This window comes from Filicampus tigris, chromosome 3 (genome assembly GCF_054856515.1).
Source record: "Filicampus tigris isolate MCC_2025a chromosome 3, RoL_Ftig_1.0, whole genome shotgun sequence".
Lineage (NCBI taxonomy): Eukaryota > Metazoa > Chordata > Actinopteri > Syngnathiformes > Syngnathidae > Filicampus > Filicampus tigris.
The window spans coordinates 21093660-21108603 of NC_141219.1; the positions used below are offsets into that span (position 1 = coordinate 21093660).

General features: G+C 39.1%; 2 protein-coding genes across 2 annotated transcripts; one reads left to right on the forward strand and one right to left on the reverse strand.

The window, feature by feature from the left end:
- The first annotated feature begins 748 nt into the window (after positions 1-748).
- Positions 749-8677, forward strand: zrsr2 (zinc finger (CCCH type), RNA-binding motif and serine/arginine rich 2). The gene is made up of 11 exons (XM_086025862.1): positions 749-1014; positions 2340-2419; positions 2496-2580; positions 2736-2844; positions 3211-3297; positions 3865-3903; positions 4371-4501; positions 4658-4871; positions 5586-5645; positions 5737-5842; positions 6601-8677. Exons 1-11 carry the CDS (start codon positions 971-973, stop codon positions 7443-7445), a joined length of 1800 nt encoding a protein of 599 aa, XP_085881988.1. The 5' UTR covers positions 749-970; the 3' UTR covers positions 7446-8677.
- On the reverse strand, positions 8537-13723 carry LOC147150246 (AP-1 complex subunit sigma-2). Its single transcript, XM_086025861.1, has 5 exons — positions 13555-13723; positions 12294-12472; positions 10692-10800; positions 10459-10596; positions 8537-9617 (listed from the first exon to the last, which is right to left on the reverse strand). The coding sequence occupies exons 1-5, from the start codon at positions 13621-13623 to the stop codon at positions 9570-9572; spliced, it is 543 nt and encodes a 180-aa protein (XP_085881987.1). The 5' UTR covers positions 13624-13723; the 3' UTR covers positions 8537-9569.
- Between the last annotated feature and the right edge of the window lie 1221 nt (positions 13724-14944).

The window sequence follows — 14944 nt, forward strand, 5'->3', positions numbered from 1 at the left end:
TTCGTACATTCGTCGCGCCTAAAGCAAATGAACAGCCAATCAGCATCGGGGAGTACTGCATCACACACAGCGCCCTGTACACTCGGTGAGTCTTGTGGAGAGCGCAAAATGGAGTAAAAGATTATCCGTCACGGTTTGCGGACATCCCGAGCTATATGACGCGGCCAGTTACCACTACCGGGACAGAAAAAAAAGAGACCAGGCTTGGAGAAACGTGAGCGAGGAGCTTGTTGTACCTTGTATGTTTGACTTTCTTGCTTTAGTTTTTTACAACTGTTGAACTTTAAGAAGTAAGAAGTGGAGCGGCGGAGAGAGACATGAGAGTTAAAAAAAAAAGTGAAATATAATATATTTTGGGGGGTTTACTTTTTTTTTGTGGGCAAGCACAACATTTATTTGAGGGGGCCAGGCCCCCTCTTGCCCCTGCCTAGACCCGGCTCGAATATAATATTATAATAACATGTTCAATTCTTTTATTCGGGCCACTTGGCGTTATTATGATCAAGATTCCTGAATATTTGTTGCATTACTAACGTCTGTCCTAAAATTGTTAATTAAAAATGTCTGGATTCATTTTTGTAAATACATAATTGGTTCATTTAATTAATTTACTCTAAATGATCAAGAAATATTCTACGTATTTTTTCAAAACTCAATTAATATTAAATGATGCAATTAAATGAGAATGAATTATTTTAAAATTTCAACCGAGGTCGTCTGTCTGAGAACCGTTTCTTCACATCGGAAGCAGTTCTTTGTCACCCTGGAAGTACTTCCGTCAGTCAGGCCCTAAATAAATACGGTACGCATGTAGGTACTAGCTAACTTAACGAGTAATGGTTCCGTGAAGGTGCGTAAATAATGTGTCACTTTGTGAAACATTATGTACAATAAATTGATATTTACTGATATTGAAGAATTCGGGCTCGTAAACGTGAGCTAACCAGCTCGTTAGCTATCGTTAGCTGTGATGGCAGCGTCTATTCCTCCATTGAACTGTGCTCCTCCTTTAAGGTGAGTGTGTTTCTATAGTTTGAGTTGTAACGTAATGTTAAGCGACTATCGAAGATTATATCCGTTCTGAGATGATGGTGTTTATTGTATGATGATAGTATTAATGTTATGCTAAATAATATGAAGCTGGTTGGCGCTATTGATCAACACCAAGACCAGTAGGCGTTCCAAAATCTTATTTTCCTTTGACAGAAACTTCAGTTGTCTCGTTATTTCATCGTGCAACAAATGTCATTTTGCAAGTAACTGTTGTGCCAGTATACTGTATTCGTCCTAAATCATTTAGTAAGAAAGTAAAATAAGAACATATGAAAATAATAGCAATTTAAAAAAACAATAAAACAAATAGTGGCTGTTCCTGCATGTGTTGACCTCTTAAGGGGCTGTGTGGTGCCATGCACACAATGAAATAAGAAACTTGCGATTGAGCTCTTAATATAACTCGAGTTATTTTGCACAGATTTGGAATAAATTGTGCTTTTTTGTATTGTAATGTGTATGCGTTTCCACAGCTTTGTGTGTGAATATACATTATTTGAAGGAATATCACTCAAGTTAATGCTAATTTTGTCTTAGCATGTCAATGGGATATTACATTCACTTTACTATGAGAGCTAGCGATGTTTTCATGTATGTATGCATTTTAACTCATTCACTGCCATTGACATACCGGTATTTATTTGTCTTTTCACGGTCCAGCCATTCAATCCCAGGAATTTAGTTATATTGTTTTTGAATGTTGTCAAATAGAGGGTAAAAGAGGGTCTAAAAATGCCTGGCAGTGAATTAAATATTCAATGTGTGTAATTCTTTTTGTTTGTTTAGTTTTAAAGTAAACTCCAAGTAGGGGGTCATTAAAAAGCTTAAAGCACGCTCAAGGATGGCAGAATCACATACGACGCTACTCGCTTGCTACGCAAGCACCAGGGTGCATTCAGAGTACTTTCACAATGTCGGGAACTCGTATACGCACCACGCCATTATGAACATTAATCATTTTTCTTCAATTATAACGTTTTAAAGATCTCCACAAGCCAAAATCAAAATCAAGTTTCATTTCAATTAATTGTCCAGCCCTACTTTACGGGCATCTTGTGGCATCTGTAGTCGATTGGTGGATGTCAGTTATAGGCATATATTCACTATTTGCAGTCTACTTTCCTCTGTGAGTAGCAGGAGAACGCTTTATACAGCAGAGATTAAATTTAATTTCCCCTTAAAGGCATTTATAGTAAATGAAATTAAACCCTAGCTTCTGCTGTGGAAATACGACACTGAAAATGCGACCGTTGTGCTTTAACTTGGTTTTCCTGCATTTAATTTAGTTACAAGCAACGCAAGGCTGCCTCCAGGAAAGAAAGAAGAAAGCGCAAACGACAAGCAATTGCCCGAACGAGAGAATGTGGTATGAAAACAACTTGTGTTGTTTGGAATATCTTATCATGCCAAACAGTAAACCCACACCGTGTGATCTATTGTAGCTACACAAAGTGGAGCCGTTGTTGAGCCCTCTGAGGAAGTGGACGAAGTGGATGATGAAGATGCCAGTATTGCTGATGAGGAAAGGTGGGATACAGATCTGAGCATCGCTTAAAGCTTTGGTTGAACTGTCCGAAAAAAAAATCAACACTTGCGCACACTAGAAAAAGCTTTCACACCACAATTGCTAAAATGATTTGGGTCAGATGGCGTTTGAGTCATGTCTTATTTTTTTTACCCAGGCAACGGCTACATGAAGAGTGGCTAGAGCGAGAGCGACTGGCTCAAGAAGAATTCCGTCTGAGGTCTGAGAAGGAGGAGGCTGCAAGGAAACGGAGAGAGGATGACGAGGTAATGTGATTTTTCATCATATAGAATAAAGTAAATGACACCAAATGTATGTAATACAATTTATCTTCACCATGATAACATGTAGAGGGTTCTCAATTCCATGTCCAACATCATCAATCTGTGACTGAAAAGAATCCCTCCTTTTTTTCACTTTCAAATACAAATCGCAACTATCTGGGGGAATAGACATTTTTGGCAAAAATTGTCTGCACTCCCTCACCCTATTTGACTTCCAAGAGCAATGAAGAATGAAGAAACTTCATGCAAGGGCCATCAGTCGGCTGTGTCTTCTAATGCTGAGAAGTCAACCATGCCAACTGTTGTTTGGCATGTTGTGATGTTTACGTTTTGTTGCTGTGTCCACAGCGGAAGATAAAGGAGGAATGGGAGGCTCAGCAAAGGAGAGAGGACGAAGAAAAAGAGCAAAAGCAGCAGGAGAAGCGAGACAGAGAGGTGAAAGGAGTCGTGGGAGGATAAAACCGGAGACAAATATATCCACTTCTGCTTAATCTTCAGTATTGATGATATCCAGTCAAAAATGAGATTCAAGCTTAAAATTATAATCAATATTGCACTTATTTCCCACAATATTCACTGTTAATATAATGAATTTCAATGGAAATGAGTCGACAATGACAATAGTGCTCAATTTTGTCATCTGTCACTGTCAGGGTAGCATGAATGCGAGAATATTGAGTTTATTATTGTGTTATTGCTTTTTTGTGCTTAACTTTATAAATCTTTCCTTGACTAAGTGGCACAAACAGCAAGCATCCTCCTCCTTAACAAAGATACTGTCGCATCCCCCAAGTGTCATGACGAGGACGTATCTTTTTTTAACTTTGTGTTTTAAGTGCCTTTGAACCTTTTCTCTAAAAAGATGTGAGGTATTAAAGTTAACTACGTTTCTCAGAATTGTTGTGATTATTTACCCCATGTGAACGCGGTCTTAACAAGAAGGTACAGATATGCTCCGCCTAATTCACATTTTCACCTGACATCTCTTTACACCATTTGTAGGAGGCTGTTCAGAAAATGTTGGATGAAGCAGAACATCAGGTACTGACCAAGTATTCCGTTTTCTGCCGTCTCTTTTGTCCCATTAACACATTTAAGAATCAGTATCGTTGGCGAGTATGATGCATTTTAATTAGTAACTCATTCACTGGCAAAAACGTTTTTATATGTCTTCTCACAGCACAGACGTTCAATCCCATGCACTTATTTATATTTTTTTCAATTAAAAAAAAATACATTATGGTAAAAGAGGGTCTGAAAATGTCTGGCAGTGAATGAGTTAAAGAAAAAAAAAAGTTTTGCTTTTATTGTGTAATTGTAGTTCTGACCTGCTCCAAATGACATATGCTATGCTATATTGCGTTTTGTATATAGTGTTGATCATTTTTGTGACAGTGCAAAATGCAACGCCTAGACGAACATGATTTTTGCCTGTAAACTTATGGTTAACATTGGTATTGAGCAGAGGAAATTTCCCCCTGGAATTCGATGTGTTGGTTGTTTTGCAGCTAGCTAATGGAGGGCAGTGGATGAATCCTGAGGCTCCGGTAACAGAGAAATCTGAAAATTATGGCACAGAGAGAGATGTAGCCAACTGCCCTTTCTTCCTCAAGACTGGATCCTGTCGATTTGGGGACAGGTACAATGGCTTACCTTTTTATTTTATTTTTGTTATGTTATGGTCTCAACGATGGTTGTTTGTGTTTACGTACCATCCTTTTTTTTTAATGCATTTTTGCGGTGTTAATGCAAATGTATTTGTTTTTCTTTTCATTTTCACTTCCCGTGATTTCAGATGTTCTCGAAAGCATGTTTACCCATCAAGCAGCCCCACTCTAATGATCCGCGCTATGTTCATAACATACGGCATGGAACAGTCTCGACGTGATGACTACGACGGGGATGCTTCTCTGGAGCACAGCGAGGAAGAGCTGCACGAGTCCTTTACGGAATTCTACCATGATGTTCTACCAGAGTTTAAGACCATTGGCAAGGTTGTCCAGTTTAAGGTAAATTTGGTCACAACCCCCAAAATGTATTGGGTAGTGTTTTTAGTGATTTGAAAATAATAGTAGAGATACAGAGCCTCATCAATTTCCATCAATCCTTAGCTCAGCAAAAGCACTGTAGTTTGAAATCTCTCTACATAGATGTCGAATCCTTGAAAGATCTTTAAAGAGAAAACATACAGTATTTTATTCCATCTCAATACGGTAAATTAGAATATTGCCGAAAAACTATTTATTTCAGTAGATCAAACTTGTATATAGATTCACCACACAGAGTGAAATTTCAGTACTTTCATTTTCATAATTTTGGTAATTATGGCTTGCAGCTAACAAAACCTCGCAATTCACTATCTCAAGAAATTGGAATATTATTGAAACAATCCAAATTAATAGAAATTAGTTTGGAATTTGCCTTATGAAAAGTGTTCCTGCTGTATGTATTTTAATGAATCTGTAGGAATTTCACTAATTGAATTGAACTATTTATAAACAGTAAATCAACATTCTTTTACAGTAATCAAATTTATTGAAATACATCTGTAGATGAGATGAGGACTCAGCCCTGAGGTACACCTGCAAGATATTCCCTGAAACTTTGTAGCAGTAGTCATTAGTAATATGGGATAAATATAAGGTAACCAGGGGTGATTAAATTCGAGTGATTATTATTACGTCATGATGTTGAGACTAAAATTCTGTGATCTTTGTTTTTAGGTCAGCTGCAACTATGAGCCACACTTGCGAGGGAATGTTTACGTCCAGTTTGACACGCAAGTAACACACAAGGGCTTTGAAAAGAATCCTGCATAACAAGTGATCTGGACTTTGAACATAGGTTTTCATATGTTGTCTTCTGACTAGTGAGGAGCAGTGCAGAGAGGCCTTCGTCAAATTTAACGGAAGGTGGTATGCCGGCAAGCAGCTTCACTGTGAGATATGTCCTGTAACACGGTGGAAGAATGCCATTTGTGGTGAGAAGACGTTCAATTTTGCTTTTCTAACTATTGTCATTGCAAGACTCAAAATAAGCGGATTCACATCACAATTTAAGAGTCAAAATTCGAATTTTGCGCCTCATATTGACACATTGAAAAGCAACACTGCGAGTGACCACAACGTGGTTACGTTACATTAGTGCAGGAAGTGGAAGGCAGAAGCAAAGCTAATTGCTTGATGGTGCGGCAAGATGGCAAAATTGTGGGAGCATTTCAGAATGAAGCGCAAGGCGAACAGCGTGGTGTAAAACAGACCTTGCTTTCTGACGATTGTATAGGACCCCAAACAATGAAAAATGTGTGTTGCGCAAATCTTTGCACTTCATTATTAATGTACCCTAGTAATATAACATTAGCCCTGCCGAGGGCTAGGTCTCTGTTAATTTCAACAACTGGCAAATTTGTGTCTTATTACCAAGATGAAAAGTATGTTCGGTATATGCCCGCGATCATAATTACATCATGCAGTGTGCTTATTATTTGCTCAGTGTAGGCACGGTTCAGTGTACAAAACTGATTAGCAAAAGTGCTCCTCAAAGAAAGTTATTTTAAGCCTTGTATTGTGAGGTTGGTAGGGTTGGAAATTCCAGGAATTTTCAATGTTATAAAATGTCCCGCATCTTATTGGCCCATGGAAATTCACCAGAAACATAAATGAAAATGTTCAAATAAAAAATTCCACCTCCTTGCAACCCTAGAGTTTGACAAACGTGTATTGTTTTGTGATCCCTCAGGACTGTTTGACAGAAAGAAGTGCCCTAAAGGCAAACACTGCAATTTCCTGCACGTATTCCGAAACCCTGGTAATGAATTCTGGGAGGCCGACAGAGACCTTCACATTTCGCCACACCACAGCATCAAGGGGAGTCACTCGGAGAGATTCTCGGAGAGATACTCGGAAAGACACTCTGAGAGACGGGGAGACAGATCGTGGAGGAGTCACCGGAGCAGAAGCCCACCGAGATCGGAGCGGTCCTGCGGCAGACGGGAAGACGACCGACGCAGTGAGAGGAGTCGAGATCGGAGGACACCCCAGCACCCACGAGACGACAGCAGACGCTCATTCGGGTCGGCGCGTTATGACAGGGGTAGGGACAGGTACCGAAGCAGAGAAAGGTCCAGGAGCAGAAGTCGAGACCGAAAAAGGAGTCGAGATCGTGACAGAAATCTGAAAAGTCGGAATAAAAGTGAGGAGAAAGACCAAAATGGAGATGGGGTAAAAGACACAGAAAGAAACAAACCAAGCAGAAAAAAGAGCAAACACCACAGCCCGGAGAATGAAGAGGAAAACCGGAAGGTTCCCGATGAGGACAACGCGAGACATCGTCACCGCAAACATTCGAAAAAGAGCAAAAAGAAAAGCAAGAAGAAGCACAAGAAGAGGAGCTGTTCACCTGAAGCGATGACGTCATCGCGGGAGTCTGACGAAGAGACTGTGGACAACCATTTGGCAAAAAGTCCAAGTGGAGAAAAAGCAGAACTCCTTCAGAACAATGATGACTTGAGTGCAAATCCAAGCATTGATGCCGAGAAAAGTTCTGTAACACAAGTTGATGAGCCCGCACAAAGTAGTCCTTAGTGGCTTTTACATTTGAACATCTGTTATAAGATTTTTTTGTATTTATATGAGAATATTGCTACAGGTGGAGTGGCGTCATGGCCGAACATTCACTGTGACTTCACACGTACGTTCTCCGATGGCACCACTTGTAAACAAACCCTTCTGTGATTTGACCAAGGCTTGAGAAAACAGGCATAATGGCTTGATGGATGATTTTAGCCAACTTCTCAGCTGTCATTTTCTCCCCCCAATGTGTGAAGTGTCAGTCGAAAAGATTACTTCGAATAGCAAAGCTGATTCATAAAATAGAAGTGGAAATTCAGACATTGAGAAACTGGCTAGTTGACTTTTCTGTTGCATTACTACTTTTATGTTCCTTACCAACCAGCTTTTTATTTTTTAAAGAATATATAGTTTTTAACTTTAAAGTCTGTCAGGTGTTTTTTTTTTTTTCTTTTTGTCCCCCCCCCCCTCGGTGTACCACATCACGCGAGTAACTCAACCCCAGAGTCAAACTGAAAGTCAACAACAAAATAAACGTGAGTAAATGACAATGAACAGAATCAATAGGTGTAGAATTGAGGCATATCCAGCTCTGGTCCTCAAGGGCCGCTATACTGCATGTTTTCCATCTCTTCCTGCTGCAACACACCTAATTCAAATGAGCTGCTCATCAGCACGCTCTGAAGGGGCATGATAACGATCCTGATCATTTCAATCAGGTGTAGAAGGGTGAGATCATAGAAAACAAGCGGGACAGCGGCCCTCGAGGATTGAGTTTGGACACCCCTGAGAGAGAGAGAAAGAGAGAGTGAAATAGAGAGAGAGAGTGTGAATCCTGTGGATTGCTGTAAGTAATCAGACACGATGACCAGTCTAACAGCAAGGTTCTTATTGCCATAGAGATACAAAAAAAACCCATTCTATGAGCTGCTGCTGTCACAGTCCAAATAAGATCATTTTTGTTGCATCAGTATGTGCAAATGTGCTGTTAAGTTCTTCACTAATGCTCCTTGTCAGTGCTCTTGATCAATTGAACTTCTAAGTGATCAGTTGCAATTAATAATGGAAATCACATGTCCAAGTTGAACTGTAAAGAAGAGCCTACATTTTGGGGGATTTGAAGACATTTATTGTTAAATACTGTCAAATAGAGATGTTAATAGGGTGGTGAATACAAAAGTGGTTTCTTTTGCAGAAATGAAAGATGAATTTGATTTTCTGAATAAATGCAGATTTTTTAAAATAAATGCCATGTGGTTGCACTTTTTGTTTCTACTCCGGAACATGAGATTCCCAATTGCTTTACCTGCTGTATGTGGACAACTGACAGCATGTTGTTCATTGGATTGAATGAAAAATATGTTGCTGGATAGATCTTGCAATAACAGATCCCTTTTTTTGTCACATTAGGCATCCATAGACACCATAAAGAAGGTAAAGCACAGTTCTTTGGTCATATGTCAGCGTTTAAATGTAAACCAAAACATCATGTAAAGAAAATATACTTTTTTTCACTTAAATAGGGACAGTCATTTCTCCCTTTACAAAATAAAAATGTATTGAGATGTACAAACATAACTACATTGAAACAACACATTTTGAACAGACTTCCATTTAAGTGTCTGCTTTTCAACTGCTTTAGTTTATGTGCAGGTTTGTATCATTTTAATGACATGAGATTGACAACTGCACTTCTGCTTTTCTGAAAATAGCTCAAGTTCAGAAAAGCACATTATTCAAATGTTCATGTTCGGAACCTTCCGTATGTCAAGAATGAATTACCAACAACTGAATGTGCTCAAAGCTGAATTACTTCAAGAACTATTTTTTTCAGATGTAGCAGATGGGATGATTGATTGAATTAACACTGTAATTGATACTGAGGCTATGTTCTTGTTGCTACATCGGTTTTCGGAGATGTTGCACATAGGACGACACGACTATGGGAGCTGCTACAGAAGAAACACATAATTGAACCACACCTGGCAACGGGATGTAACAGGGGAGCACAGTTCCGAGAAATACAGCACAGACATGTTGATTACATACATACAGTACGTACATACGAGTATTACAACACTGACACAGTAAACGGGAGAGAACGAAGGTGTGCCGACGTTTGTTCTGGCAACGTGAAGTCTATGTCAGCCCAATTTCTTCTAAAACACTCCGTGGGGCCTCTGCTTCCTGTAGATGGAGAAGAGACAGCACATGGGCATCGTCTTTTCGCAAATTCAATAAAGAATGTACCGGTATTGCACATAAAATGTAAATAGAAGACATACAGACGGATCTATTGTTTATTGAGCCGTCTTAACTCCTCCCAGCTCATCAGTTTGACACTATTATTAGCTGTTCTTTGCAGACAAAGAATGACTCAGCACAGGTACTTGTTATCTGTTCTACATGCGTTGATGCACCGTTTATGTTCAATGTGTTACATAGATGCTAGTTAAAGGGAATTCAACCCAGAAATGTTCTTTACAATGACATGATCTCTGCTCCTCCATAGGTGGATTTTACTGCTTAATTCATATTCCACAAACACAACATCAATCAGAATGCCAGGTTTAGACTAGTGGGGCTCCACCCGTTTGTTGCCAACTCAGGGGGTGGCCATTTTGTCACTTCTGTTAACTGAAAATGACGTCACAGTTGATCAGGGCCCAGATAACGACCAATCATGGCTCAGCTTCAGAAAACAGGTAACCTGGGGTGGATTTTTTTACTACTTAACTCATCTTCCACGAATGCAATATTAATCACAATGCCATGTTTAGACTAGTGAAGGGGTATAGAACATATTCTTGAAAAAAAATGTTTGTGTTGATTTTCCTCTTTAAGATTTCATTGGAGCCAGCGCATGATAGAGCAGCGCAGCCCCAGAAGATAACAGCAAATAAATCATGCTTTATAGTAGGTGTTTATCCCTGTTTCAGTAGCCATTGTAATTTCCGTTCTTTGGCGCAAAGGAACCAACAATTTAGCCCTCAAGTCCACTGCACCAGTTGCTTTGTGCACACATTACCTCCTGCAGCAGGTCTGCCTGCTCGATGGCTTTCAGTACATTCTTCTTGGACGTTTCCTGGGCCTCTCCGCCCAACAGGAACTCGTCAAGGATGAAGTAGGCCTTCTCAAAGTTGAAGATGATATCCAGCTCACACACCTACGAGGACACCAGAATCAAAGTAGGTTAGGTTTGGTTTGGTTTAAAGTTAGTGCTCATACAGTATTAAACGTTGGGTGTAGGAGGAAACTCACACTGCCAAAATATTTGTCCAACAACTCTACATATCTATGGATGATCTCCAGGGTGATCAACTCGTTGTCCTGATCCTCCACCGCACAGCAGAAATACAGGCTGGCATATCTACCGCGCACACGCAGGGAACAATATAAAGTCAGTTAGAATTTGGATGTGGTCACCACTAAAAACTTTGACATCATGAAAACTGTTATCTTCTCATCAGCGTTAAACTAGCTGGATTATTTTGAACTACATGAAACACTACATGAAGTTGCTCAACTGCTTTCAAGCTCGTTGGCAAAAAGATGGCACCAAAGCATTACTTTTATTTGGCCTGAGCCACAAAAACAGTGAAACCCTTTTTTTTGGGCGAATAACAGTCATATAGGTTCTTCCCTCAAAAACAAAACACCCAAAAAGGTGATTTACGAATACGGGGGTGTTCACACGGTGTTAAGAAAGTGTACCTCATGTTTTTGTCTTTTCAGAGATGTCTCATAAACTAATTGAGTATTTTTCAAGACAGGTGTTTGTGTTTAAAGTGGAAGTCAACCCAAACATATTTTTTTCCAGAATATGTTCTATGCAGCCCCACTAGTCCAAACACGGCATTCTGATTGATATTGCGTTTGTGGAATGTGAAATCCACCCGTTTTTAGCTAGCTCAGGTGGTGGCCAGCTTCAGAAAACAGGTGAGCAGTGATTGGTCATTACTTGAGCCATGAGAAACTTTGATGTCATCTTCAGGCGACAGAAGTGACAAAATGGCCGCACCCTGAGATGGCTAAAACTGAGTGCATTTTGCTACTTCATTTATATTCCACAAACGCAATATTAATCAGAACGCCATGTTTCAACTAGTGGGCCTGTATAGAACATATTCTGGAAAAAAATATGTTTGGGTTGACTACCACTTTAAGGAATAAAATAAAACAGTAACGAACAATAATAGAATGGTACCACCTCTGCCTTAATTTGAGCCAGGAAAAACCCTGGACTGTGGTCTACCCTCTCTCATGTTTAGAAATTATTTAAATCTGGCATCTTTATTTCATATTTACGTGTTATTATCGTGGGCACACATGAAGAGTGCCTTTGTAATTTAATGGCTCGAGCACAAGGCTCTTACATTAATATTCATTTTTTAAAAATATTTTTTTCTTTTTTTAACCATAGTCTTTGATTGTTGAGCAGAGGGGGTGTTTCTGGCATGCCCAACTTAACAGAAGGTGAGCGCAAAATGCCAGAATTCTCAGTGCCTGGCAATAGCTGTAGCACAATATGAAAAACAGTATTCAGGGCTTATCAATATCTAATCATTAAATGGACAGATCTAGTCCATTTTTTTAAATTTACTTTTTTTACTTGACGCTTCTTACACTTAATTTTGCTGCAGTGAGGACATTGAGCATATGAGAACATTGACCTTAAGATGGATATTAAATATAACCTAATAAACACTCAAATGACTTTTGATAGTGACCGGCTGATGTAGATCACTTGTTTTGAGTATTACCAAAACTGTGTATCATCCTTGGAGGAGTGGATTTTTGTGAGACAGTTTATTTTTGGAATTATTATTAGATTGCGCTAGTATACCTAATGTTATGACTCACCTCTTGTAGACAATCTTCAGGTCCCTCCACTCCAAGAAGCTGCACATTTTGGGCTTCCTGGCCAGGATGGTCTGAACCAGATCTCTGGAGATCTTCTTCCTCTCCTTGTCGGAGAGAGGCACATACCACTTCTGGAGACGCAGCTTTCCCTGGCGGCTGAACAGCAGCATGAACTGCATCTGATTGAGTCAAGTTACATGTCAAGTGATTAATCATTAATAGCTAGTGGGTACACTACTTAACATAAATGAATACATACCCGTTAAAAAGTAAGACTTTTAGCCATTTCTGATTAGACTCACTTGTGGTCGAATTCTTTTAAACAACATTTTTTTAAAGGTATATATATATATATATATATATCTTAGTTTAGCTAGACGTGTGCTCATTAGTCATTTTATTAATTTTTTCTTTTACACTGTACTCACAAACGTGAAAAAGAGGGGCTATGATGTAAAAGTACTAATTCTACTCGTTTACTTGACTATAAGTAAAAAAGTATAGAGACTCTGAAATGCCCTTCAGTACAGAAGTAAAACTACGTTTTTACTTTTGTAGAAAATTTCCTTTTTGGTGGAAATGTCCATTGGTATTTAAAATGCATAATTTGGGAAGTATTTCAAATAGAAAACCTTCCATGGAAATTTATGGGAATTCACCGGGAAGCCAAAATATAAAGCTTTTGTTTTATCATAAGCAAAGATCCATGAAAAACAGCTCTCCTTGCCCGCATGCGTGGGCATAACAGTACCTTAATTTCTCCCCATTCCACTCGAGCGACGGACTATTCGATAGTTGCTCGTAAAACAGCTCACAACACAATGCACAAACTAAAACAAACTCGTAACTTGGGACATTCATATACGTACTACTGTACCTGCAAAGAATATAAGTCACGACTCAGCCAAATTATATTTTCGGCAACTCTATTTAAATTACCTACTAAGAGGCAGCATTCAATTATGTGAATTCCTAGTTCATTCCCACCAGTTTCCGTTATCAATGGAAAGTTTCCAACTTTGAAAATTCCCAGTATTTTGCTACCCTAATAGAAATTGTCAATTGTCAGTTCATGCGTGATTCATTCATTCGTCTAACTACAAACACCTGTGACGCTTCAGTGAAAAGTTTCATTTCGGCTCATAGATTCGATTCTGCTGCTAAAAGGATGGCAACATCAACAAGCAATATCACACTTCTCACCCTCTCCACGACGTTCATTCAGATTGAATCTACTGCACATAAAAACGCGTCTCTTTACCTTAAGTGTATTCGTTTGGACGATCGCTGAGATGTGGAAGATCACATAAAAACACACGCACACACACATACAAAAGACAAACGAGCTTTAGGTACGTGTCAGGCTAGCTAGCCAGCGTCTCATCCAGCTAGTTGTTAGCAAATGTTGGGGCAGCAACCAGCTCAGATCCACACTGATTGGACAGAAAACTAACAGAGTGGCATTGTGATTGGCTGAAACGTACCGTTATTACTTACGTTCCAAGTCTGCACATTTATTTATTCATCCATCCATTATCCAATCTGCTTATCCTCACAAGGTCTCGGGTGTGCTGGAGCCTATCCCAGCTGTCTTTGGGTCATTTCTTTCTTATTTTTTCTTTCTTTCTTTCTTTCTTTCTTTCTTTCTTTCTTTCTTTCTTTCTTTCATTCTTTCTTTCTTTCTTTCTTTCTTTCTTTCTTTCTTTCTTTCTTTCTTTCTTTCTTTCTTTCTTTCTTTCTTTCTTTCTTTCTTTCTTTCTTTCTTTCTTTCTTTCTTGTGCTCATAAACAACAAAAGGACAAGGTTAGGTCAAACCTTAGCAAATCCAATATTCATTAAATGTAAAAAAAAAAAAAAAAAAAAAAACTTGCCATCGGGCCTCTGTAAGAAGCCAAAGATTGGGGGGTCATTCCGGAATTGGGGCACGTTAACGTTGATGTTTGACCTGAAGCTAACACCGCACACAAACGTTCTCTTGAGCAAAATCTGTATCAGTAATACGGAAATCAAATTAGTAGGGGTCCGCTGATAGTGTAGTGGTACACACGCCTGAGTTGTGTGCGGGCAGCGTGGGATCGATTCCCGCTCAGTGACAGTGTCTATGTGTGCCCTGCGACTGGCTGGCGACCAGTTCAGGGTGTAGTCTGCCTTCGCCCATTGACGGCTGGGATAGGCTCCAGCAACTCCCCGCGACCCTGTATAGGATAAGCGGTTTGGAAAATGACATGACATGACAAATTAGTAGGTCTATTCAAATAAAATGTACATTTCTTTATTTATTTTTAAGGATTTATTTAGCAATCTTTTAGAAATGCTTTTCAGTATTTGTAACAGGGTTGCACCATAAACAGCAAAATATATGACATGAAAAATATCTATTTGTTTACTTTATTTGTTTACCTGGATGAAATAATTTATATGGCAATTTATTACTATTTTTTTCTTGACATATACGTTTATGAAATAAATTATCTGTTTGTCAATAATATTGGTACCTAAATTGTCCTCCATTTCTGAAATGACTGCATGCATTTGGCAAAAAGGACTGTTTACATTGGAACGGTTGCGTCAACCATGATCCAAGATGGGAAAGTCATTTAGCGCCCTCTCTTGACTAAAACGTGCAGTTACATGAACATGCATTATTTTTT